General features: G+C 42.6%; 1 protein-coding gene across 1 annotated transcript in view; it reads left to right on the forward strand.

The window, feature by feature from the left end:
- LOC100645801 overlaps positions 1 to 26,616 on the forward strand; it is a 46,232-nt gene extending 19,616 nt beyond the window's left edge. The window contains exons 2-11 of the mRNA XM_048410555.1: positions 17,049 to 17,259; positions 17,738 to 17,844; positions 19,453 to 19,589; positions 20,314 to 20,514; positions 21,134 to 21,477; positions 21,929 to 22,148; positions 22,228 to 22,533; positions 22,745 to 23,338; positions 23,429 to 24,156; positions 24,253 to 26,616. Of these exons, the coding sequence (XP_048266512.1) occupies positions 17,060 to 17,259; positions 17,738 to 17,844; positions 19,453 to 19,589; positions 20,314 to 20,514; positions 21,134 to 21,477; positions 21,929 to 22,148; positions 22,228 to 22,533; positions 22,745 to 23,338; positions 23,429 to 24,156; positions 24,253 to 24,628 (3,213 nt within the window). The 5' untranslated portion in view covers positions 17,049 to 17,059 and the 3' untranslated portion in view covers positions 24,629 to 26,616. The remainder of the gene's footprint in view (positions 1 to 17,048; positions 17,260 to 17,737; positions 17,845 to 19,452; positions 19,590 to 20,313; positions 20,515 to 21,133; positions 21,478 to 21,928; positions 22,149 to 22,227; positions 22,534 to 22,744; positions 23,339 to 23,428; positions 24,157 to 24,252) is intronic.
- The last annotated feature ends 1,163 nt before the right edge of the window (positions 26,617 to 27,779 follow it).

Raw genomic sequence — 27,779 nt, forward strand, 5'->3', positions numbered from 1 at the left:
AATAAAGCGAAAGAGAAGAGAAAATAAGCGGAATCGTTGAACGATCTTTATGCAATTTATCCTTCTGTAATTTATTCCATAGCAAAGTGCTCGATAATTGGCCTACGGTATCGAATGGATAAATATATACATATAATGGCCAACCTATATTTCGATGAGAGAGAGAGAAAGGGAGAGGGAGAGGGAGACAGCCAGAGTTTTCTGTCCACATTCGGTGTGCTTAAAGTGCTCTGCATTACGGGCACATAAACGTCATACGGTTCGACTAAATATATTAGAGCTAGATATAATCGATTGACGTTATAATTTCTTGCTATTTGCATTCGATGCCATTGTTCCCTTTAGGTAACGGGACTAACATGCCACTGTAACTGTCTAACTGTGTCGATCATAAAAACGATACGATCGAAATGAATTGCGTTGCTCGTGCAACGACAAATATATCGTTTGCGTCATATCGTAAAAGATAGTCGTGAAAGAAAGTTTAAAAGTCGTGCTGTTTCTTTCCACGTTCGATCCACGGCTAACGAATTATATAAAAAGAAAGAAAAAAAAGAGAACCGAGTTGAAGAAGAAATAAAAAAAAAAGAGGGAGAAAGGGAGAGAGAGAAGATAATTGTGAAAATAAAATAGTGGCATCTGTATCGTAATCTTCAAAAAAGGTCGATTCTTTTCGGTTCATAACGGAGTAATCATTCTAAATGGTCTTGAAAAGGGTGGATGGAATATCTTTTTTTCAAGAAAGGGCATCGTTGATGCTGGTAGTGAGAACGATCGCTAGTAAGGCCTGTCTACATGTGCAGCCTGCCGCGGTAAAAGCCGGTGACCTAAATGTCGCCTTTATGCCAGGGGCGTATCTGTCATACGCGCAGGTGCACGCTATCCCACGACCGCCCCCAGGATATTAGCAGTACTGCTCTCGACAATTTCTTCCTCATTCTCTCGCTTCTATTCTCCGCCTCGCCCCCCTTCCTCGCTTGTTTTTTCCCCCCTTTTTGTTTCTATTTCTACACACCTTTAATATCAGTTCCCGGAATGAAAGGTTCATCTGGCCGTCTATCTGTTTATCTATCCGTCCATTTACATTTATCTACCTATTTATCTAGATACGCGTTGTATTCTTTTTTTTTTATTCTCACTTCGACGTCCTTCATTTTCTGCTCTACATTTCTCGTCGTTGTATGTTACCACCCTCTCGCTTCCCATTCCCGGTTCGCTCCTATTCTCGTTTCAGTTTCTATTTTTCTTTCTATATCTCCGCGCTATCCTTCTTCCCTTCTATTCTACTCTCTCTCTCTCTCTCTCTCTCTTTCTCCCTCGTGAACTTCCCTTTGTATGGAATCCTCTTGAAAAATTTACGACGCGATAAATCATTGTTCGCTGGAAAAGAAAAACGCGAAAGAATTAGACCGCTTAAAAATGATTCCAAGCGTCACCTGCCACCTGATACCCAGTTACCGTGCTCGTCGATTCTTCCGTATCACCGGCCAACCATAGGTAAGCGGATTCGTTCGAAGAATCTGCTTCGCGACGAATTCATCGAATCATTCATTCAACGAATCATTTCGTTATTCTTTATCCGCGATTGTACTCGGTTTGCCAGCTCGCGTTTCCATTCATATTTATACGAGATGGATAATATCGCGGTAGGATTCGATGGTTAAATGGCTACAGATTTTCGCAAACAGAAATTTGATGTTGCTAGCCGGATCGAACGGTTGCCCTCTGCCGGATAACAACAGGCTTTTGTTCGCCTACAAGCTCTTGGTTAACTTCGCCAGCCATGTACCACGTATCTGCGTGCATGCGCACGCGGCCATTCTGTCGGATACATAAAACAGGGGATTATTTCGCGTTTCTGAATTCTCTCGCTCGTATTCATCGACGAAGATAGATCTCTTTCTCTCTCGGTCTCTTTCCTTCTCTCTTTCTTTTTCCTTTCGTCGTTGCAAAATTCCTATATCTTTTTACACCATCGCGGAATAAAAACCGCGAGGGGAGAGTGGCGCGTTTAATTCGGCCGAGTATTCCGTAATCTGTGTTTCGGCAATCTTGAAAATCAGATTTCAAATGTTCCATAAATCAGAGCCGGTGATATGCGGGTTGACACGCGTGCGCGAAAGCGTCCAGTTATCCGTCTCTGTACGTTTCGTCGTGGTTTTTCTCGTACGAGTGTTACATGGCGAGATAAAAATCCCGATCCGCGATAGTTTCCCGCGTACCTATAAAAGCTCGACATTTTTTCCGGCTAATTTTCAGTGCAACGGGAAAATGTTTATAGGTAATAGAATAATCCTGGAAATTAGCAGAACGTAAAAATAAATGTAGCCGTACGAGACACGCAAATGTTCCGTTCGCCACGGGGAGTAAAATATTCGCATCGTAAAATGCGCGCGGAGGACCAAGCAAAAAGATACAAACGCGCAAGTTCAAAATATAATATCGTTAACGATAAATCAACCGGGCGAATTTGGCCGCGTATCGATCGAACGATGTTCGAAACGCAGTTTTTCGGAAGCGACTTAGGCGCGTGAATCGCACGACCGTTTCCAAAGTAATAACGCCAAGTGAAAAGTTAATCAACTGCTGCCTGCTCGCCTCCTTCTAACCTTCTCCATCTTTTTCGCCTCTTATTCCACCCCTTCTAAATCTCTTATCAGCCCATCTCTTTCCACGCTTTCTCGTCCCTCTTGTCTGAGCTCACCTGCTGCATATTTCAGCCGTTCTCAAGGCGCTTAAGGGCCACCAATGTTTCAAGATTCTTTTTTCAAGATTCTCAAATATCCTTCAATTCGGACATTATATTCAAAGCGATCGAGATTCTCTCTGGTTTAATTCTTCGAAATTTTCTGCATCCGCGTGATATTCCATATCCTTTTTAACTGTTTCCTTTCGCTTTAATTTGTTATTTCTCTTCTATTTCCAGCCTGTCGCTTCTTCTTCTTCCTCCTCTTAGTTTTATCACATTAGCGATCGTTCCTAGAATAGACGGAGATTTTAGATTATCGGGCAACGATCTCCGCTTAACGACAGGTCATCCACCGCTTCCGTTTCAATTATTCGCGCCAGCGGAACCCAAAATAAGTATCGATCGGCGGTACTCGCCGATTCGGATCGTGATATTCACGAGCAGTTGGCTGAACTTACGTGTTCCCCTTGCTGCGAAATGACGACAACTATTGACTTTGGTTGCGTGAAAGAGACACGTAGCCCGAAGGCACGCGTCCACTATGCGTTCTATCTGGCGGTACGTGCAACATAGCCAGCTGAGTCCATTAGTCATGTCCTTGATTATGAGGGATGGTCTAGAAATTTTTCATCCGCCAACGGTCTCGCTTTGTCAACCTCTTTGTAGCCGACGTAATATCTTGCGCGGAGACGGGCCCTCTTGGATTGGTTAATTTCCCTTTTCCCTAAGAACACTTTGCCCCTGCTTTTTGCATTCACCGGGCGCACCAGTTTTCTAGGTTACGAGACGAGAGAAGTACATGGGTCTTCTAGGTCTTCAGGCAAGAAAGCATATTGAAACGAACGAATTGAACGGAACGTAAAGGACGCGCAGGTGTAGATTTTCATTTTAACCTTTCAACGTTGAACCAGACCTTTTGTAGAAAAGAATGATCTTTATTCGTACGTTTTTCTAAACTCAATGGAAACCTGGAATAATAAATGTTTATAGTGCATTGTGATCAAAGTTGAATAATAAACTTGAGTCTACGATCTCTGTTGATTGTTTTAGCTCACACAGCTTGTAGATATTTCGCTGGAAGGCAACGAATACGAGAAGCGCGTTACCAGTGTTCTATCGAACGGTGTATCTCAACCCTTTCGCTTCGGCAGTCCAATCCGTCGAAGTACTGTCACTGAATGGAAACGAGCACCAGAGATACGCACGGTGTGCGTGGTTGCTGTATATACGTTTTCCTAAGTCTTAAATCACAACAATTCTTGTAAGAACCGCATGTGAAATATCGTTTCACTATTAATGGATTTAATAGATTTTTTAGCATGAAACAACATACGATCGTTTGGATGTTTGAAATATATTGCGCGAAACGTTTTGATGTTGTTTCAACAATGAGTAACTTTAACACGTTGGTCGCCGCGTCACCCATATTTATGTCACCCATATCTCTTGCTCGAATTAATTAAATATAGGATATTATATATAGGATATACAAGATAAAAATATTAAAAACACATTATACCATACTTTTTATTAATTTATATTCTGGATAAAATATTACATTATGCTATGTCGCGTGGTATTTGATAAAACATTCCAAACGTATTTGGGGTGATTTTGGGCGCTTCGAACAATAGTCGCAGTCTCTCTCTCCTCACTTTCAAATATATTTTCATACTGTTTACTGGACATTTTGAGGATGAAAAAATCACGGACGTCTCAAAAGTATGCTTCTCGACTAAATGAAAGATCCGAGACATCTGCCATGAGATCCCTCGGAATACTCTAGCTGGAAAGCTTGTCGCTTTCTCCATTTCAGAACTAAATAATCTTTTCTTTACAATGAATCGAAGGCGATAAACGACGAATCGAAGGCAATAAACAATGAATTCCCGCTTGTAGCTCTATTTACGTCCTGCGTACCGGCGATCGGATTTGGGCCCCGCGGGAAACTTACTCGAATCGCGCTGGGCGACCAACGCGTTAAAAATTGATTAATCCAATATGTCGATAAAATCATCATAAGATGTTCTGCTGATAACGAAAAAATATATTATTGACTGCTTGTATATGCGTCATTTGAATGCCGGATATTTGGAGTGCCGGACCCAGGAGTCGTCGCGTGGTCGCCGCCTGCATTACACGAGGTTTCCATTCAATTTATCCGGGAATCTTGACACGATCGTTCGAATAACTTGGCGATAAATATTAGAAACGCGTTTGGCACGATAGTCGCGATAGAATAACGCGTTCGTTGATGCCCAGCGAAATTTCGTCAGTGATGTTCGGTGATTGCGCATCGATTTTTCGAGAGAGGTTTATTTGAAGAGCGACAGGGGCGGTTGTAAACTCCGACAGGATCCCAGTCAACTTCCTGATAAACAAACAGTTCCGTCGAATAAATGCACGATTCGCGTATTAATCCTGCTGCCGTGACTAGTGCATTACGGCTCTGTTGAGCTTGGTCGAGGGTCTACATAAAATGACGAAATTTAATAGTGGCACGGCCATCGGAAATATCCTGTGTTCCAATTTTAACGCTCGTAGAACGAGGTCACAGAGGTTGAAACGTCTGTAAATAAATTTTATTGTTTGTTTCGTGCGGTGGCCGGTACAAAAACGTCGGAAATCCTGCGGAGACCATTTCTGTCCTAACGGAAGTAGCCGTTTCACGGTTGATTCTTTCATTTGGCAGGAGTATTCGGCTTGACCAGTGTTGGCCAAAGGAAATGCGAAAAAAAAATTTGTACAAGAACGAGCAATTAAGCAGAAACCCGACCATTCCGTTTGTAATTAATTTATTCTGGCCGAGCAGGGAATAACTGCTGTTTTTATACGTCACTTTTTAACGTCAGTTTTCATTCGCCATAGAAATAGACCATGATTAACATTTCTTCTTTTTTTTCTCTCCCCCTCCTCGTATGCCCTCTCACCCCGATCCGTTTTTTGTGCGCGCGTGCGCCGAAATATATACACAGTGAACATAAATTTTTACCTTTGTACCGGTGACTCTCGGCGTTCCTCAATTTGTCAAGCTTTGCTACAAAATTTTCAGAAAGAAAAAAAAATGCAGGAGCAACGTACACGTCATCCCGCGTGCAAAACTTGGAGGCTGCAAACCGTTCCCATGCTGATTAAAATGTTCCTGCTAGCGTGTCCCTCCGTTCCTTCCATTTCTTCTTTCTCTTTGTCCCGCCACGAACCGTAGCTACGTACGTCGGTGTACGGGAAATTTGCCAGAGTTTTGCCCCGGCAGCGAAACGCGCTTCTAACGACAGGTTAAAAATTGCCAGATAAAATTCCACGCATCGATCTTGCATTTCTGTGCGCGTAGCTTTCTCGTTTGCCCGACACAATCGACGCGACTCCTCGGCCAATCAATCCGCTATTCTCCGTATATTTCTCCGAAGCCGTATACTCGTAGCGGTACTTTGATTAGCGTCTACGGTAGGAGAGAAGAAAAAGAACCAGGCTATAGTCGGCTGCTGTCGATGACACCCACGTTCACCCACTTAACTATATCTATCTTGGCCGTCTACACGAGTGGAGCTGTGTCTTTGTGTCGTCGCAATCATAAGGAGAGACGAGCACCATTACACCGACATAGAGGACGAGAGCAGAACAGAGAGGTAGGAGGAGGAGGAGAAGGGAAGGGGGAGCAGGAGGAGAAAAAGAAGTCGTAGATTAATCGGGGACGCCTAACAATCGCGTGGTATTCTTCGTTCACGTGCTGTTCCCTGGCTCGACTGCCTTTTCCGCACGAGAGGACGAGGCCTCTGAATTCGACGAGGTACCTGGGCGATGCAGCGGAAAGAAGAGTGGGAAAAATAGAGAATAGAGAGGAATAGACAAAAAGCAGTGGAAAAAAGGAAGAGGAGATGGAGGAAGGAGAAGGAAGAGATATAATGGGGACTCCTGGCCGTGGATCGAAACATGGCGCCGCACATACTACGTGTGTTCTCGCTGACGCTCTCGCAAAAAGCTAAACGTCAGGGCTTAGCTATATAGCGCAACGTGCCACGGTGATGTATGACGCGTGTATGGAACCGGGATACGGGACCGATGGAGCGAGATTACCAGCGACAGATAAGATCCTGATGATGCTAGGTCGCGCCAACCGCTCTTATCCAGCTTCTGATAGACAAGCCCGGTAATACATGTGTTTGTTTTGTCGGTATGATCGCGATATGTTTACGCGGACTGGTATAAATTGCGGGGAAACAGGGGATTGAAAAGAGGGTTGAAACTTGCCCGAAAATCGCCGCTGATGAATGTGTCGGCACATCAATTTTATGCTACGCCCCTTCGTTCTGCGATACAGATACTTTCGTTTAGATGCTTCGATGCGCGATAAGAGGATGACGTGAGGCGACATTTCGTTCCCAAGATCGTGGAAGCTCGGGGGAATCGCCAACCAGAAGCGGCAAACTGAATTTGTCGGCTGGTTAACAGCTGTTACGTACGAGTGACCAGCTTCGAAACCCATAGGAATATAATTGAGATAGGGGTTAGGTAGAACGACGACGGTAAAGACAGACAAGGCTGGAATTCTAGGAATTGCAAAATCCCGATCAGCTTAGGCATTTTACAATTTCAACGACGTAACTCGATGTCGTGTGATCGCTATCGGATTATCGGCACATCTCCACCACGGAACTTGGACAACGAGATTAATAAGAGGGGGCCAAATTCTACCTAGCTGTAAGGTCGAATTTCTGGCCTGACCTTTAGACGAAAATTGGATTTACCGGCTTCCTCGTTTCTCGGTTACGTCAGATTTTTTTGCTATATCGTCGCTGACTGTCGGTGAGACAGAGAAGAAACCGAGGTGAAGGATACTTTTGACGAGTAAAAATGGAAACGTACGACGGAGAATACAATACGCGACGGGAGAATCGGTCGTACGTGGGATGACGCAACACGTTGTGGTCAGAAAGCGAGGGCTAAGGTTCGGAAAAGGAAAATTTATCAGCGCCACGGTACACGCGGGTCTTGAATAAATTGACTTTTTGCGGAATCGATGGAAAGAAATTACCGACCAGATAAAATCCTGATGATGTCAGGTCGCGCCAAGCACGGTTTACTTACTCAGCTCTCGCCACAGGAAAGGCAAGATGGCTGTGTTTGATCTAGCGAGATTGCCTGTACTTCCGCTCGATCAATCGGCCAAAGAATTGATGACAAACGAGCTGCCTGGTAAATAAAGGAAATTTATTTCAACCGTGAGAATTAAATTTAATGAGCAGCTCGATGTAATTGCGGGCTAGGACGCTGTGAGATTACCAAGACTAATTAAGGAGCTAGAAGACTTTAGACTACGAAATAATAGAGGGATGGGAAACGGGTGGCTAGATGGTGTTAAGAGGGATTTCCAAATGCTAATTCGCTACCGTAATACAGTTTCGTTAAATCCGGAATCGTGCGAATTCGACGAAAAGATACCACGGTGGTTGAAAATCAAAAATGTAAAGGTCGAATGACTTTAATCATTCGCGAGTCTTCCATCGAAACGAAAATAAATTTTAAGATCAGCATCTATGTTTGAGATTTACGAAGCTGATAGATTTATTCCTATATCTCGTCCGACAAATTATCCAGCAAAGGTAATAATAAAAATAGATGGCGTCAAAGATCCATTGAAAATTTGATCTGCCTCTGATCTCGGTTCGCGATACCAGCATGAAAATTTTATCTCGTTCCGCCTGCTGGCAGCGTTTTATTTATTTAATGACCCAACCATAGGATGTAATTAAATAGCTCGCTTTTACTGCACAAAACGACCGGGCTTTCGGGCAAATATTAATCAACCATAGCGGGAGGGGATATTCCGTTTCGTTAACGACTAATGCACAATTGAAAAGCGACCTCCGTCGAATATAATATTACAAAATACACAGTTCCTACGTTTTATTTATAACCGAGCACCTACGTGTGTCGGGTAAGGTTTGCACGGTCCGGAAAGTTTGATTTTTGGCAACGACAAGCCGCACCATCACGTACAACACTTATTTCCTTCCCTTTTCACTACCTTCTGGCACTTTTCCCTGCCAACGTCCAACTTTGTTCCACCACATATGCGCAGTTTTCCTATTCCACCAATACGTAGACACGTTGCATCTGTCTCGTAACACCCGAGGGATGTATGGTCGGATCCTAGGAACACAGGACTCTATAGACGGTGCTTCGTTCCGATAAAAAAAATCTCCATCGTTCGTTTACCTTGCAACCCTTAGCCCTGGCAACATACGTGGCATAACGTGCTAAATTTTTTCTCTTTTTAATCAAACTCGTAGCTACGACGTAGAAGACTTAGAGAAATCAACTTAGAGAATTCGATTATATTCGAACGATAATAATCGAACGTCTTCCGCGTTTCACTCGTGTTTGATCGGATCGATCGTTTGATCGGACTGATCGCGTTACTCCAAACGAACACGGTTTTTCTAATATCGTACGACGTTGCTTACGATCAGCGAAATTTAACGAGTGACATCGTTTGTACGAAACTCGGCCGTGTAACCAAACGCATTAATCATTCTCTGTATTTTTCCTAGATGCTTCGCCTTAAGCCACTACAAAGTCCGAGTAGCAGCGTAATACATCTTGAAAATCCTCCATCTTCCGCGCAGCAATTTCCGCCTTATTTATTACCAGTAATTTTTAATATCACGTTATTGCTGTGCACGGGCTACGGTTGCAGGCAAGCCTCGTTACGAAATCTCTCACGTGGAAACTAACTTTCCTGCGTCTCCTTCTCTTCTCCTTCCCTTCCCTCTCACCCTCTCTCTCTCTGTCTCTCACACTCTCATTGGTATCACTTATTCCTCGAAATCTTCACTTTTTCTGGCACTCTTCCCTGGCCGAATCGAAACCGGCTATTCAATGAACAGAAGGCTATAACGAGTCATAGGGTCTATAGACGTCGGACAAAATGACGCAACGGAATATGGATAGACATTGTCGAATATTTGAATTGAATGGCGGCAACCATCGATCGGTATCGGTTTCGGCCTGAATGGAGGCAACTGTCGGTAGATTTTCGAGCCGCGAAACGGCTGACCAGAAGGGTGAAATGAATGAAAGCGGTCGCGAAACTCTTTAGTGCTGGTATCGAGGCCAGTACAGCGGCACAAGTCATCGATTTTCGAGGCGTGCATACCAATCGAGACAGAAAGAAGAGAGAGGCTCGGTCGCGGCCGCGTGAGAAGCTATAATTAAGCAACAGGTTGTAGCTTCTTCACGGAAATTTATGAGCAGCGCCCCGATAGAGGACGATCCACCGGTTTTATTGAATTTTAACCCGGTGCTCCCTCCGCTGTCCGAGCTGTTCCAGCTCCAGACAGTTTTTGCGAACCGGCATTCGCATCGATCGACCACGAGGGAACAGCAATTGATTGTAAAAAGGCCGCCGTGTGATCAATAACGCGGAAAGAGGCGCCGCTTGCCAACCGGCCGAAGGTGAACCTGGAACGATTCCGGTGCCCCTATTTTTGGCGAGATTAAAGGCTAACCGAGATGGCAAATGTTAATGGAACACGCGGAATAGCGAGTTTCCGAGCCTCCGTCTCCGGCTAAGAATTTTCCATGCGCAATCGGCCGACATTAACGAGCTTTTATCGGCGCGCGTAGTTGCCAGGAATAATGCTACGGCTTTCTTGGAACTCGAGTACAGCATGTTCCGAGAGAAGATACGTTAATGACGGTCATTTCGCTTGAATTTTAACTTTGTCTTTTGTCAAGATATGTGGAAATACGGAAGGATACATCGAACAATTTCTATCAAGAATTCTCAGAAATATCAAGTGATATTGGGTGTAGCGCGTTAAATAATCACTCGTTGCTTAGGTCAACGATATATTTATTAACAAGTGTCTTCTTTTGATCGCGTCGCGTATCGCTCTCGGTTTCGCTAGTCAATCTCGCTGCGCGGTTACAACTCGATCTTTCGCTTCCTGGTTCAAACTTAACTGTCGATCGGATTCGATTCTTTTCTTTTTGTCCACGCGTTTGTCACATCGGAGACACGAGAAATCACGAAACCGATAGATCGCCGGCGATCTCCTCGCGTTGCAGTTCGAACGTTTCACGAACAAGCAGAAGAAATTAAACTTTATATATGTTTATTCGACCATTGGCGGAGAGGCGCGATCGCGAGAAAGCGCGTCAACGGGAGTCGTAAATTCCCATTACCATCAGATAATCGACGCCACGAACTGATCGATCCCCTGATTTCTGTTACGATAATAGGGATGATACGATTGAGTTTACGCTGCATTAACAGCTACAAATTAACGTTTATTCCAACAATTTTGTAAAGAAGATAATTACACCGATGCGTATGTATAAGTTAAGTAAGTGATTGACTAAAGGGTAGAAACTCGGTAAAGATACGTTGACCGTTCTAACGATGAAGAATAAGTGCAGTAAAGTGACGATGCTGTGTCGGAGGAAAGCTAGCGATGGGTGTGTCTACCGCAAGGAACCATCGGATTTGTTGATGACAATTTTGTTTAGGATAGTAGACATTGCTTTCCTTTGGATAGAAGAAAGTTGGAGGACTAGGAAGGGTCTTAGCCGCCCTCGATAGAAAATTGCTAGTGGGAAGTAGCATACGTGAGAAAAGCTAACTTTCTCGTGTCTTCCCGTAGTAAACTGTTGAGAATTGTGGATCTTGATGGCCGAAATATTGTTATGGAAACATTAAATATACACTGGACATTACTATTAACATAGACACATATTTATTTTCTAAACGATTTCTAGAATATTCATCGATACACACTTGCACGCGTCTCGGCACTTTCTTCCATACCCGACTTTTTGTAGACTGTTAACCGACCGAACTGTTTACATTCGTCTGTTTCTCAGTCGCCGCGCACACACATATCTCCACACACTGATATCCACATACAAACATCTCCACTACGCATTCGACCCAGTCCAGCACAAAAATTATACATATCTCAATATAAACAATAAGCTTTAGAAACGATCCAGTAAAGAGATGTTTGTTCGGTCTGAAGAACCTTTTTATTTATTTACTTTTTATTTTATTATCCGTATTTTTCGGCAACAAATACCGCTACTCGACACTAACTAAGCAACGGACACGGTAGCGAAGTGGTTAGCGCCAAACTGTCCTGTTTTTGCGACCAGGCTTTCAGGACAGAAATGGAAATATCGTACATAAGCACAGCGCAACAGCGGCTTAAATTTAAGTTACAAAAGTAATCTTAAAAAAAAAAAAATGTAATATTGCATGGCTATGTCGTACCGTCGCGTATCGGTACTTTTGCCTGAACCACCCCACAACCAGAATTCATCGTTTATTGTGGAAAATACAAATATGTAATCTGGTAATAATAAACAAATAATAAAAAAAAAAGTGGTTAGCGCTCTAGGTTTCGAACGTTCGGGACCCGTGTTCGATTCCCGGCGCTCGTGATCATCCTTTTTTTCTTTTTTTTTTTTAATCATTGTTAATTAATTCCAGGTTTTTTACATATTTTTTTTTTACATGATTTTTTTCCAGAATAAACGCTGAATTCTGATTGTAGGGTGGTACAGGCAAAAGTACCGATACGCGACGGTACGATATAGCCATGCATTATTACATTTTTTTTTTTTTAAGATTATTATTCTAACTTAAATTTAAGCCGCTGTTGCGCTGTGCTTATGTGCGATATTTTAATTTATGTCCTGAAAGCCTGGACGCAAAAACAGGACAGTTCGCTAGCCTATTAGGGAGGGGATGGGAGAGGGTGGACTGGGAGGGGATCCCGTGATCATCTTATTTTTCTTCCACGCATCAAAATAGAAGAATAATTAGCAGTACCTCAGCAACGACATCTACAGCCGGCAACAACAACCATCACGGACAACATATACCACCATCTCTACATATCAATTCTCGCATTGAGAATTATAAGTAATTTTCTCTGGCTTGGTGCAGTGACATGGCTAATTATTTATAATAAGTTAATACTTATTACAGATAAGTATAATTTATAAATAATTATTATAAATAAGTAAATAGGTCTGAAGGACCTTAGCTAGAAAATTCCTGAGATTTATGATAGGTCCTTAAGACCATTGAGGATACGCAGTAAAGATGTGCGGACATCTGGTCGCCATCCTGCCTGCGGTGTGTGGCTTGGTCCAGGTAGAGTGTCGCCAGACGTAACAATATATGATAATAGAATTTATTATGCAAATCCAACAGAGCGACGGTTCAAAGTGTTACAACGGAATGATTCAAAGTGTTACAAGAGACTGGGTAAAAATGTTTTAACAGACCAGGTCGAGCGCTTATTTTGGATGCTTTTTATACCGAGGTTTTAATCCCTCTGGAGGGCTTGTCGTCTGGTGTATCTCAGAGGCGCCTATTCCGTTACTATTTCGTTACTGTTTCGATGTCTGTGCTATGCAGGATGTCTAGTCTATCCTATTACTTACTGTTTCTGAGCGGATGGTCTTCTTCAGCGTGTGACACGTTTGTTAGACATCCGCGACCGTTGCCACTTCTTCTCGAACATTCGGCGGAAGGACCATTGGGATATCGATGGTTTATTAAGCACTTCGCTTAATCGTTAATTAACAATTAATTAACAATTTGTTGAGATTATTAGACGTATAAAGAGAGAAACGCGCGGATAAATTGTAAGGTAGAAAATATATGTAAACTCCCTAGAGTTCATGTAGGATAGGGATTCTTTTTGTTTTACGGGTAGCACGACAGGCTGTGTTTCACGGACAGACCGATCTTCTTTTGTTTTACGGACGACCATTTTAAGAAGCACGTTTTTCCCGAACGGACGGACAGAGAGTTACATTAGAGACAGACAAGGTTACAGAATAGTTATTTCAGATTTTAAAGACTGAAGAAGAAAGATCGGTAGCTCAGGACGTTGAAAATCGATTCTCGATTTTTAGGTAAACATTGTACCAAAGACTTGTTATTTCCCGTTTATATAATTATTGTTATTTATTGTTATAGACGCATATTAATTGTTGTTTATTTTTGTATTTTATTATTTACTTCATAATAAAAACTCGATTTTCAGACTACAGAATCGATCCCTGAATTATCCCCAGGTTACGATCTTACATATATATTTAATAGAGAAGTGTAATAATAAGTAGAAATACAATTTGAGCTGGTCAAGATCCGCACGCTACCTTATAATTGAAAACCCCGAAGCCAACGTCGCCTGTCTATTGTTTATGGTCTGCCTTCGTGTCAGTCTTTTGTCTATATGCTGTCAACGCTTGAGAAAACTAAAAAGACCAGATGTAGAGTTTTCTTAGAAGTGGCGACCACTTCGACGCAATTAATTAAATATACAGACTAGAATTTATTTATTGTAAAGTACTCGTCCGTTAACGCGTAATCCGATCTCCGAATCGATAACAAAGAGACAAGAAGGAGCAACGGTTGGGAAAAGTTAGACGAAGATAATGGAAAAGTGCCGCGCGTCTTTCCTCGTGGAAAGAATTTCGCCGTCAGGTACAATTACAGACATCGCTGGCACGATCATCGTATCGGGTGGACGAAGAAGGCCAAAATACGCGGCCAATTTGCGTGGAAGGCCGCTGCAATACAGCCGAATTGGAGCGCGAGCGGCCGGAGTTCGGTTGTTACGCAAAATCGTTTCTTCCTCGGCCGCGTTTCTAAGTACCGGCACAACCATCAGGTTCTGTGAAAGCTGGAATCGTCGATCGACGATCCAGCCTGCCTATTCTTGGCCGACGATTCACCGGCCCCAATTTCGCATCGATGAAAACGACCGTGGATAGAGGGAAGAAGTAGGAGGAGGAAGGAGGAGGAGGAAGGACAAATCAAGAAGAGAAGAGGAGGAGGAGAGACGGTTGATCCACCGCGAAGAGGTCCTCTCAATCTGCAGTCGATTTTCTCGTGCACCGACCCAATTTCGAAGCCGGTGCGGGCAATTTAACCCAGGTCCGACCGTTCCTGGAACGTCGCGTCGTTCTGTCGGATTACCGGATCACCGAGTCCTCGTCGCGGTATAACGGTCGAAACTGATTTTAAAACCGCTCTGAGACGCTCCTTCTCCATCGTTTTCCTGTTTCCATCGCGTTCATCGCCATCTTTTTCTGCTCCATCGTTCGAGAGACGGTACAAAACTCGGCACCGCAGAACGACGCTTATAATTGTGCGTCTAAACGAAGCGAGTAAAATGAACGCGTAAACGAGCATCGAGCAGGTTCGATGTTTGGCGATTGTTCGCCGAATCGGAAATCTAACGTCCAAACGCTTTAAGAATGCTCCGCGAACGTTCCAAAAGTGCATCTTTGATTCTTTTAATCGCAGAAGCGAGCGAATGGTTTCATGCAGCATTCTTGGAAATGAGGTGGTTTAATGTGCGAGTGCCCAAAAAATACTCTCGATATTCAATAAAAAAGTTTATCAAACAATCCACAGTCAACAAGCAACGACCAACGATCAACAATCACGCTTCTCGAATGTGTTTGCTTCGTTACGCTGGATCCTTCGCACTTTGCTGTTCGAGACTGAATGAATCTTTCGTTCAAAACCAAACGGATTCTTTTCTTTGTTGCCCATCGATATCTCCACTACGCACGCATTTGTCAGACTCCGCGACGGTTGCGTATTCATTTTTCCGAATATTCGGCGAAAGGACCGTAGGGATATCGATGGTACATTGGGCAATCGGTCTTACGCTTTCATGGTATAGCGCTGTGTGTCTTCTTCTCGTTAACAAACGGTAGCTACGATGTTTCCATCGGATATCGTTGTTTCGAGACCGAACGAAGACTGAACCGAGAGTTATTATCGAGCGTCTCTGAGGTGTGATCTCTAGGAACGTTCGCTCGCGTTAGTCGCCAAAGTATAAAGCGTTCTTAGAGCATTCGGATATTCGATTTCCGGTTCGGAGAGCAATCGGAGCTAAACGGCGAAACAAATGCTCCCTTGCGCTTTCGTTTCTAAATTTTATTAAAATGGGCGAAGCATTTGCTCGTGCGGTCTTAAATCGCCATAAGACGTTGCCCCGAGGTGTTTGCCAGAATTCATCGTAAATTGCCAAAGATTATTCTCGACCGTGCAACGATGCCACTTCAAGATACTGTTATCGTTTCGAGCTAGCCTTTCCTTCTTCGTTGCTCGTGGTAAACTCGAGAAACGGTACACGACGTTCATAATTCGACGGCAATTTAAAAAATCGCCCGATCCTCTGAATGCGCTGCTTTCACCCTATTTCTCCGTCATCCTCCACTCTTTCGTATTCAATTGACCGTGCACGCTTAAGTTGCTTGCAATTCCAGTGACACTCGTACGAGGCCGTGCCGTATATCCGCGGAGCGAGCCGGGCCAAATTACCATATTCCAGTTTCCGGGACGTGTCCCTGGGTCATGTTTGGCCCAGATTCCATTCGGCGATTTAATAAATAGAACGCTTTCGCGGCACGCGTACTACGCAGTTTTTCCGCTTAGATATGCTTATTTTTTATGACATTTACCCGCGTTTAACGGTATGCGCTGCTTCTCCGCAACGTCTTGTTTTTCCCTTGTTTCGTCAATGACGGTCGGACACGGCGCAAGGGGAAACGAAAGGAAAAATTGTTACGAACTTATGAACGAAGTAAGCTGGAACCGACCATTTGTCCGAGAAATAAGAACACATTGCAGATTTGAGAGACAAATACGAGCGGTTGAATAGAATTAGCATAATCCCGGTCGCTATCTCCCCGAGTTTCTGGCCTCTTTGTTCGAAACTACGTGTCTTCTATTTTAATAAGCGTTTCGTATTAAAATCGTCGCGTATAAACAATACGTTTAATATGCCGGATCTATTTAATTTGTTAATATTAAAGAAGAGAGTTCAACTGAAAAGAAAGTTGCGTCGTCTTTTAATCCATTTGCATCGTGGCTCTACTTTAGAGGATTGGTCCCTATCACCGCGTCGGTCGTAGGTGCGGTAAATGACATCCGAATTCTTCACGAAGTTTATAGAAATTTTACTGTTCGAAACAATGTTACTTCGCAGACATCGCGTCTTACATTCTTTATAACGGAGGAAAAAAGACAAAATTATTTATTTAAAAAAAATAAGAAATAAGAAATTAAATCATATTGTTTCTCGCGGAATTCTTTAAAACGGTCAATACGATAAACTGATATAGGCGAGATGCTGACAAACGGGTCAAACGTGAACTCTCACGTCCGAAGAATACTCAGCGACTGAAATAAAAAGCAGTTGCAGCGCGCGGATTAATCCGCGCTTGGATGCAAATGGTTTAATTACCAAAGATACGAAATACGCAATATATTTCCATAAGCGTTCCCTTGTTCTTATCTTTTTCTTCTTTTATATATTTTCAGGGTGAGGGGGCATGTTGATGTGCCGGCGGTTGCTGCTGATCGCAGCCGCGATCACGGCCTCGATCGAGGCTGGCTCCGCTAGTTACCACCCTGGAATCTCCTCAGATTACTCTGGATACCCTGGTTTCCCGGTTTATCCAGCTTCGACGTCGTCCGAGACCTCGTCCGGTGCGACCACTACGCCAACAACGAATTTGGAAAATGTTTGCAGGTATAATCGATCGGCCGTCGTTTCTTCGTCGTTGATTCTCAGATTACGTTAGCAGAAAACTTCTTGATTATCCTCTTCTGTTTCAAATTAGACGAACAGTTAGTATCAGAAGAGAAATGTGATTCCACGGCAACGTTGAAACAAGGTCAACCGGAACAGACCTCCCTTTATACCAACTCCGTGGCATTTTATGAAAAACCTTGTATTTTTTACCAGGCAAATTTAAAATCGTTCGAGACCACAAATGTTTGCGTTGCAGATCGATATTTTCTTACTCTTATTCCCCCGTTACGCTTTCCATTCGTGGCGCTTACGAAAATAGGATTAAATCGTGATTCAAAATCGCGTCGATCGTATTCGGCGATGGTCCGCCATTAAATCGTACGCGTGTCCGCCGTTGAACCAAACCGATATATCCGTCGTATCGAGGCGTATTCGAAAGGATATATTGTACGTTTTATTTGCATTCCATTTGCAGGCCATCCGAGTACCTATGTGGCACAGGAAACTGCGTTGCCCAGGACAAATACTGCGACGGCGAAAATGACTGCGGCGACAACTCCGACGAGCCGAAATATTGCACCCGTGAGTCCTTTATCCGACCTGTTTCGTTCGATTCCTGACCGCCATTTCGCCCCAGCAATTTTAATTCAATTAAAATTCCTATTTCTCTTCGATACGCGGTTACTAGTACGTCGATGATTAAACGTCGTTTTCAACGATATACAACCAATCCCGTAACGTATCGATTAAAAAACACATTTCGCGATCGTTTGTTCTCTAAGATGGAAGACCTTAAGTTCTCGTTGAACCCTTTCGCTGTAGATTCAAACGATGCGCTGCCACGGTCACGTCGCGAGATTGAAACATAGGTTGTCCCATGTGGATCTTGAAATAAGAAATGCAAGATATAATTATTCGTATCTGGTCGTAACAATTAGAAACATTCGTAATTTATAATTGTAAAGATATAGAAGGGATTCGGAAATAGAAATAATTCCCTTTATTTAGCACACAACAGTTATACAGATATCTTATACTCTAAAGACCTCGAAATCCTAGACGCACGCTTGTTGTCAACCGACTCTTCCAGATACTTCTAACGACTGACCCTTGTCTTTTGTCCCAACTAAGGCCTGGACGTCCTCTGACGCTTACACACACATTCACATGTACAGTGTAAATGTATCATGTTCCTAACAATAATATTCGATGTGCTCGTACAACGCACGGGCTCCACGGCGATGACGTTAATTCTTCGTTCTATTTATTAACACTAGAACTACCATACCAGTCAAATCGACGGGTTTTACAATTTTATTTTAAAATTCCTACTTTATGCTATATTTTTTCCCGCAATGATGTAATGACTTTCGCAACGATAACTAAAGGAATAATATAACGAATTTTATTTTGTTTTCTATGTATTCAAACTGAAAATAATTTTGTATCAAAGCTACTTATACCAATACCAGTCAAAATGATTGGTACTTGTCAAAGCGTAAAAGGGTCCTGCAATCTGTTTATCGAACCCCAATTTAACCAGTTTCCTCGTTTTCTACAACTTGCCACACGTTTTGAAAATTTTTACCGCGTATCGTTCGATACGATGATATCAGATATCAGGAAGATTCCGGATCGATCGCTAGATACTAACGCTAGAAATAGCACAGTAGTTAAAATGATTGGTTCTACAATTTTATAAATGTGTCAACCCTCGTTTAGGGATCATAGTCCCAGATGGATTAATAATACCAAAAATATACTGCATAACATGGAATTGCTTCTGTAAGAGAATAATAAATCAACAAATATAAAAATATTCTATTATTAGGTATTTTTTAAAGACCAGTCATTTCGACTGGTTTTGGTAGAAATAGCTTCGTGTTAACTACTGGTGGTTCCAGTGTTAAATCTACCATCTGAAAAGTCAGTCTAATCAAAGTCTGGTTACCTGCATTACGCGATAAAGGATGTTTTATCCAGGACGAAAACTCCTTCTGCCGTGTAAACCGCAGACTATAAAACGTCAGAATCCCGATGTTCGCTTCTGTTGCTTCTCTATTTGATTCCCAATCTCGTGATTCGCGACGTAGTAGCAAATCAGTGGAAAGGGAAGAGAAGGAAAGAAGCGGTCATAGATCTCGCGAGAATGTCGCAACAGGATTTTTATTTTTCTATCTGGTTTTACAGTGTGCAACAGAACGTTGTACGGTGACGTCGGCCGGACCTACAGGGTGGAAGTTCGCCGGCCGAGGGAAGATCGACTGCCATTCTTGTGTCATCTCAATTTCACTGCCGCCGGTTCTGATCTCGGAGATCTAGTTCAGGTGGGATGCAGGAAAAGGAGTTGTGAGCACGCGCGCGCGCGCGTCCGGACGAACGAGCGTGCGAGCAGCCGGCATTGAATCCGTAGGAAATAAACGGTGACTCGTCGCGCGAGTGGAACGAGACTGTCACGAGCCAGACAGTAGTAGGGGACAATAATTTTTTCTCCTAGGACACAGATAGACGCGTGGACGCGCGCGCGTGGTCGATGTTTTAGCGAAAATAGATCGTCTGTTGAAAATTGTTCTTGTAAGTTTGTTTATTTCTCTATATGTCCTCTTTGATCGCGTTTCTTCGCTTTCCTGTTCTTTCGTCCCTCGCTTCTTTACACGTAGAATTCCCCTTTTTATTTTTGTCCACGGATTTCGCGTTGTTTCGTAATAAATCGGATATCGAGTCGATGCAGAAACTCGCCTCGAACCTTTGTCTCTCAAACGTTTCAATTTAACTCTGTAATGCGTTTTTACAATGCGTTTTTACCTATCCATCGTGCTTTCACGTTAATCATTTACAAAGATTGAGAATGACAGAACGAATTGGAAGGTTTTAAACATCTACAGTGACCTAATGGTTTTGCGGTAACGTCTCTGTACCTTTTTCATCTTTTAATACGTACAAAGTTAATTATGTACAAAATTAATTCTTCATACGGTACCATACATAGATAAGAAGCATCAACGAGGACAAAAATTATCGAGTATTCTCTGGAAATTCGTGATATTACAGTTAACATTCGACACGTTCACCGTGGGTCGATTTTTATCGTTCACGTCGGAAGGATGTCCGGATGGTTACATGACCATTCGGGAAAAGGGTCGACCAGCGACCGGAGGTCAATGGTGCGGAAGCGCATGGGGGTACACCGTGTATTACAGTGAAACTCCTTCCATCAATTTAACTTTGTATTTACTCCGGCTAGCCGAACAGGTAAGCGCAAATTTGCTTCTTTGATAATTATCAGTCGTATGTCATGTGCGAGTAAATAATAAGCACAAAACATAAGCATCAAATAAAACTGCGATTTAGCGGCAAGTCATACACAAAGCACCAAGGTCCGATAACAGCTAACATATGTACATAAAGGGAAAGCCCCTTAAGCTTCTTAGAGACCTTATAAATCTTCGTCTATGTGACATGTTTGTGATTCTTCGGGTTTCGATGATGTTATTAATACGTTCCACTTTGTCCAACGTTTCAATGAATATTTCAGCTCGCTCCTTCGCCTCCTTAGATAAGGAGGTATTAAAATTGATTAGATTTACAATTCCTCATCCATTCGTCAACGAGATTTGTTTCATCTTATTATATCTATAATATTATTATTTCAAATTCATTCGAAAATTCTTTTATTCGATTCTTATAGCAAAGAAACAGCTCTGTCGTAATTAAGCGAACTGGAATGTGCAGGAAACGTCGGACCCAAGCGCTACGTCCTAATAACGCGATTGAGAGCCGAAAAATCAGAAATATGTGAAAGTTACGGATCTAAAGGTCTTCGTGTACGTTTCTTCTTCTCTAGATGTACTTGTATATTGACTGTCAACAGGGTAGTGGCTATAATTTCGACTTCAAATTATCGTACAAGTTCCTGAGACGTAGCGAGGCGCACCTGAGATACGGGAACAGTAGTATGTCCACGTGGCGGGGAGAGCTAGTGAACGGAACGTACTGCGACCGTGTGCTGACCAAGTGCGACACGCGAGCCTGTCGACTTCAATCGCCGAATTACCCGGGCGTTTATCCCAGAAACGTCACTTGCTATTACCGGGTAGAGCAAAATCGGGCGCCACCCGGTCATCGGGCGTTGCTCGCTGTGAGTCAGCGAAATAGTCACAAGATACACATCAAAGACCAGGTCGTCAAGTACGATGGCAGCCAAAGGATATTAAGGTACCGCGTTATCGCACGATATTTCTTCGTACCTTTTGAATATTTTAACACGTTGACTGTCACGTTGACTGTCGCTGTTTTGAAATTAGAAAATAATAAATTTTTTAGAATAACTAAAAAAATATATATTTCATGGAGTAAAAAATTGTCAACAATGTGAATGATTTAGATAATATTTTCAGAGAGGAGAGACGCAGATACGGTATAATATTTTATAAAAATTAAACGTTATGACGTACTATATTTCAATCTGTCGCGGTCCTCGCAAATACGGCCAGAATGCGAGTAATATAAAATTCTTATTATTTTACAAATTAAATTACCGCGTGGCAGTAAGTCGATCGATAGAGCTTTTCAATTATTTTGTAATACACATTTTTGGACAGAGTTGAAAATATTCCATTTTTGAAAGATCGATTAATGGAAAGTGTTGAATTATTTTCTAATATAGAGTTTGGGATCAATGCAACGTGGTGCAAGATTACTTGACGGTGTACGACGGGGGTTCAACCTCCGACAAGGTGCTGGTTAGACTTTGTGGAGGTGACGCGGTGCCAGATATAGTTAGTAGCCATAACACGATGCTTTTGGAGTTCCACACGTCTCCGTACGACAATCCCTTTCATCCCGTTCCTTTGTCGTTCTTGCCCGGCTTCGAGCTCGAGGTTCAGGTAATTCCCAACAGGTTCCTAATTATACTTTTGCTAGTAACGAAATCTTTACCTAGTTAATCACATCGATGGTTCAAAGGTGCTGTTCGTCGACGAGAAATCCCGGAGTTTTGTTAAGGAGAACAACAACTGCGACTTTTATATACCCAGCGACGAAAGCTCATCGGGAGTCTTAGAAAATCCGAAACATTCTCTGCCTCCGAACACGACTTGTCGCTACCACTTCCAGGGCAAGCCAAACGAGATCGTTTGGCTGTCTTTTGTCAAGTACTATGCTGCCAGCGCCGATGCCGCCGCGAGCATCGACGTCGCTTCCGATTGCAACGCGAAGCTGCTCATTTGGGACGGCGATCGCACGATAAATAAATTAATTCCTATGCGTAAGGTGTGATACTCATCTTTCTTTTTGTAGTTAGACTTCTTTAAGCTTTTACGGTTGGCATATTTTTCTGGCGGTAGTCTGATCAGGAAGCAATAAATATTTATCCCACTTTAAAGAGAAATTTTCAATGCCGCCACTATGACAACACTATGACGGATGGCAAGGGTTTAACTTTTACGTCAAAAGGATTTCTAAATTAATTTTTAATTTGCAGAATATCACTTTGATGGGTCAGTTTTGTAAGGATGATACCCCACGTCTCTGCGACCATAGCCTGCTACGGAACGGAAGTCGTCATGCGAGGCCCTGTAGCCTCGCGGAGAGCTACGTTTCCAGCGGCAGAGATCTCACCTTGGAGCACATATTACGTCAAGGAAGTGCACTTTATCCGATAAGTTTTGTACTGCGTTACGAGTTCGTGCACGAGGCGGTCTCCTGTAACCATGTGTTCGGTTTCGCGTCCACTTCATCCACGTCTTCCACGTCTTCTTCATCCTCTTCTTCATCGTCCTCCACGTCGTTACTGTCGTCGCTCGCCAAGGCGGGGAAATTCGCGTCGCCGAAAAGTGTATTCTTTTACGGTCGCGGTGGTGCGCAGAACGTTAGCTGTGTGTATCGTTTCGAGACCGAGCCGGATCACAGGATAGAACTGTCCATAAGTAGAGCCTCGTTCGGAGATAAAGGATGTTCCTCGTACGTAGACCCGTTAGTCAATCGCTGGACTTGCGATCGACGCATAGGCGACTCCACCAAGTTTGGCACGGCTGAGTTGATCGTTGCCGAGTACCCTTGGCAGGGAGTGGAACTGGTACGATTCTCATAGCATTAATTTATGTTTAGAAATGTAACGCGAGATATACGAATCTCGGTAATGATAACATTGTTCGTATATATTCAGGTTCGCGATTGCCTGTGCTCGAACGTCAGCGATAGGATCGTTCTGAGAACACTGACATCCAACGTGATCGAAGTCCGGTTCACCGTGACCTTAATGAACGTCACGCAAGATTATAGAGATTTCTATTTCGAAGGGGAGTACCGTTTCGTCGCTTTGGGCGCAGAGTCGAGCGAACAAGGTTGCTCGACGAAGCTCGAAGAGCGACGATTACGCGGAACCAGCGGTGAAATTTCCCTCAGAAGTCCCTTGCCGCGAGTGATTCCCGGTGTCGCCGCCGTCGAAGAGATTCTAACCAATACGGAGGATCTGACTGCGACTCAATGTGTGAACGAGCCCTGGCTGATAGAGCCTGAAGATGCACGCATCAATTATTTGTATTTAAGGACGGCGGGATATAGCATCACGTTGGATAACGTCGAGGAATGTACAACGTTGAACAGAATCGTCGTCTACTCGGCGGCCAATACGAAAGATCGTAGCGTAATATGTCCCGAGGGCGGCGTCGACACTGCCAGAACGGTGGACTTCTTCTCCGGTGGTTGGAACTACAGCGCTATTAATACTACCGTGGCCATGATGCAACATTCCAGGAGCTTCGTTGTCGAGTTCCTCCAGAGAGAACCTGGTTTCTATGCCGTTACATGGATGGCCATTTCGAAAAGGTCTTCTAGTTCTAGCGTCGGGCCCAATGTATTCTCTATAATGCCACACGAGGAATGTCCTTATCGGTAACGATAATTTTTTCTACGTTATTCCGATAACTTATAGGCTGACATAAACGTAAAACAACGGGATCATATCTAGCGTGTATTTCTGTTTTATAGATGTCCGGAAATTCAGGCGTGTATAAGTTCTGTGCTATGGTGCGATGGGATCCGTCACTGCCCTTCCGGTTTCGACGAGGAGGAGACCAACTGTTCCTACCGTTTCGGCGTAACATTGCTCTACGTGGCCGTAGGTGCCGGCGCCCTAGGTATATTTCTTATCCTACTGCTTGCCACCGGTTGCCTCAAATATTGCCTCTATCGACACAAAGCTCGCAAGAAAAAAAAGAACGTTGTCCTGAACGTGAACCATCTCCACGTGAATCACACGCATCATAATAACGGTCTGACCGGAAGTCGCCTGAGCGGTCGTTATAATCTCGCCACGCCGCAAGAGATGTATCTGGAAAATTACGGGAAAGACAGTATTTGTTGACAATACGCCATTGCCAATATCGAGACCACCGTGTGAATATTACAGGATTTTTAAAATACGCCTACCTCGCTGGCCTCTTTGATCCCCCTCACCTCCCGCGAAGAGAATGGAAGCAAACGACGGAATAGTCGAACGAACCCATCTCACAGCGCGTACGGCGCAACAACAACAACAAAAAAAAAATATATATATATACGCAATAATCGTATTAAACTCTCGTAGACCAATTCGAAGGCATTTAACGAAGGAGCGGATTCCGGATTGTTTCGAAGCCTCGACCACGATCCACGCTTTGTCTCCAAAGAATCGATATTTAATTTTAAAGCCGAGCAACAGAAGCGTCTCTTTTGCTGGCGCTATTTAAGTTTCAAATTTGCACCGAATCGGGATATTATAAGACTCCGAATTTTAAAACGTTCTAGAGAACAGACAAAGGGTGAATCGAATCGATGAGAAGCGTTTGCGCTGCTCGAACAATTCGCGTATATGGTTTTCACGGTAAAACCGCCGTATCACAGTAGCACTAGGAACACACGTTTTTAGGATAAAGCAATGTGTGACGATGAGAAGAAAGAAATGAAGCATACAGAGCGCGAAAGATTATAACTAGAAAGAAAATAAAGAGAAAGACAAAAACGCGCACGGCTGATGCGTACGAATATATGCTTTTAAAGTGAAGTAGGATTCTGTAATTTGCATTGAGAGCGAGCGAGCGAGCGAGCGAAAGAGAGAAAGAAAGAGAGAGAGAGAGAGAGAGAGAGAGAATTTTTATTACGGTCGGTTGCCGGGAAACGAGTGTTACAAACGTCCACGACGAGAAACGACGCAGAACAGAATTGGCGGGAAAAAGAGGGAACTAACAAAATAGCGGCAGATATAAAATCCCTTTGAACGACTTCGATATAAATCGCATGTGAACATCGGGAGAAAAAATGGAAACGAAACTACTGTGATTTATCGAAAATGAAATTAACCCTTTAGATGCCGTATAATATTAAATCGGAGATACTCGCTAGGCCGCGACTAAAAAAACTCAATAATAAGAAAGTTCAAACTAGAACGTGAATACACGCTCTTTGTATAGGCGGCACCACGTGCTTATGGCATTTAAGAGGTTAAGAAAGAAATGAAAAAAACCTTGATTTTATACTTTACGAGAAACATATACAAAAGGAAAGGTCCGAAAAAAGAGAAAAGAAAAAAAAATAAATCAATGAAAGATTATTTCGATCGATATTTCTCACTTTTAAAACCGGTCTTATTCTATAATTTTATAGATTGTCGTGCCCGAACGACGATATTCATATGCAATTTATTCTAAGGAATTATACGACCAAGATCAACCAAACGCGTTATCATCGACCCTCTGGATCCATCTTATTATAAAAATCGATGTCATCTGCGTCGATCCGTCAATAAACTCCATCGTTTTTTGTAAGAAACATGCAGCCATCACGACTACTAACGCGAGAGCGTAGCGACGTCTTCTATAACTGCCATTTTAGGATTTAGTTCGAGATCAATGGAAAATCCCGGCGGGCGTACAGAAAATCCGGTTGTCGATACTCTATGCTCCCGCGTTAACCGCGATCCTAACCTATCCAGATTTCATAAGTACGTTAACAAAGATGGTATAACATATAGTTAAAAATCACACATGTAACCTAGGTTTGATATCAATGCGCGAGGCTTGACTGGGACGTAGAGATTGGTGTATAGTTGATTATCGTTTAAACGAGTGCGAAGGCGAGAGAAGTGGGCAACATGAAATTGACAACGCATACATTGTAACTCTATAACGAAAGTGTTAACTAATTAAAAAAGCCATCGTTTCACGTACGCACACACCGCCACACGTACGAGAGGGAATACATTACTTACATACATACCACATACACACACGTATGGTAAAAGCGCGTATAACTTACGTCTGTATGCTGTGATAGAAGTAAGCGTATCAACAATCGGAAATAAATTTCTCGCGTAAACTTGGTCTGAATTACATTCTACCTTTTCGACTGTATAATTAAAATACTCTCCGTTTCTCTTCTCCTTTCAATCCTATCGCATTTCCTGTTGATATATAAAACGTGATACTCATCGTTTCAGTAAATAAAAGTTACGACGTACCTTAGAAAAGAAATACGACTTTTTCATGAAAAGACTTCTGTGGAATGAAATGTTTTCTTCAAAAAGCGCCGATTTTATTATTTAAATCCCTCTCTCGGCCGACTTTCGAAATAACGAGCGTATCCACTTCCATATATCCTCATCAGTTTTATTTGTTTTGTTCTAATAGTCAAGCGGCTTTTAAAAGGACGTGCTTTTGAAAACCGATTTCGGTCAGCTATAAATATCGCTGTTTGTATGAAATATTCATTTGTCGGTCAGTGGAACGTACCTCGGCAATAATTTACCTTTTTTGAGTTGTTTTATCTTACCACAAAATCTTGAGGTCTTTTCATTCTTATAGACTCTTTCATTTCTTAAGATCTTAGAATTAGGGTTTTAAGTAGTGTCCTCATCTTAACAAAAAACCTCATAAATCAGTCTGTAAACTTTCCACATGCATCATACTTACCATCAATCGATGCTAGTTATTCAGGTAGTATGCTTGAAATTTCGATAAAGTGCGCGTTATTCGAGTAAAGAATATGTATGTGTTAAATTCTAAGGATGATACTGTTCCTTCGGTAGACAATACGCTAGAAGCTCATGAAAATACAACAGGAAGCAAGGATAGAATTCTAAAGGACGATAAATATTCCAAGTCCGCCATTTAATCATTCAAATAGAATATGGATGCGTGGAATCCAGTGGTCATTGAGAGACGTCCATTCTCGCTCCATCCATATTCTACTCGTAATTGAGGTTCATCAATCTGATCCGCTGTATTTCGCAAATCTGCTTTGTCTTTAGTGTTCCGTTGATTTTAGACAAACAATATAGTCTTCGCTTTATTCATTAACGCTAAGCAATTCATAACAAATTAATCGATTTTTCTATTTTATTTGCTTTTCATTTTAATCGAATAAGTAAAATAATCGTAGTACGAACGAAACTAATTTATTTGAAAGAAAAAAAGACATAAAGTATTAGAATATTTTGATTGTTTATATTTTAAACTATACGATATTTAAATATCCTGATT

The sequence above is a fragment of the Bombus terrestris genome, chromosome 11 (genome assembly GCF_910591885.1).
Source record: "Bombus terrestris chromosome 11, iyBomTerr1.2, whole genome shotgun sequence".
Lineage (NCBI taxonomy): Eukaryota > Metazoa > Arthropoda > Insecta > Hymenoptera > Apidae > Bombus > Bombus terrestris.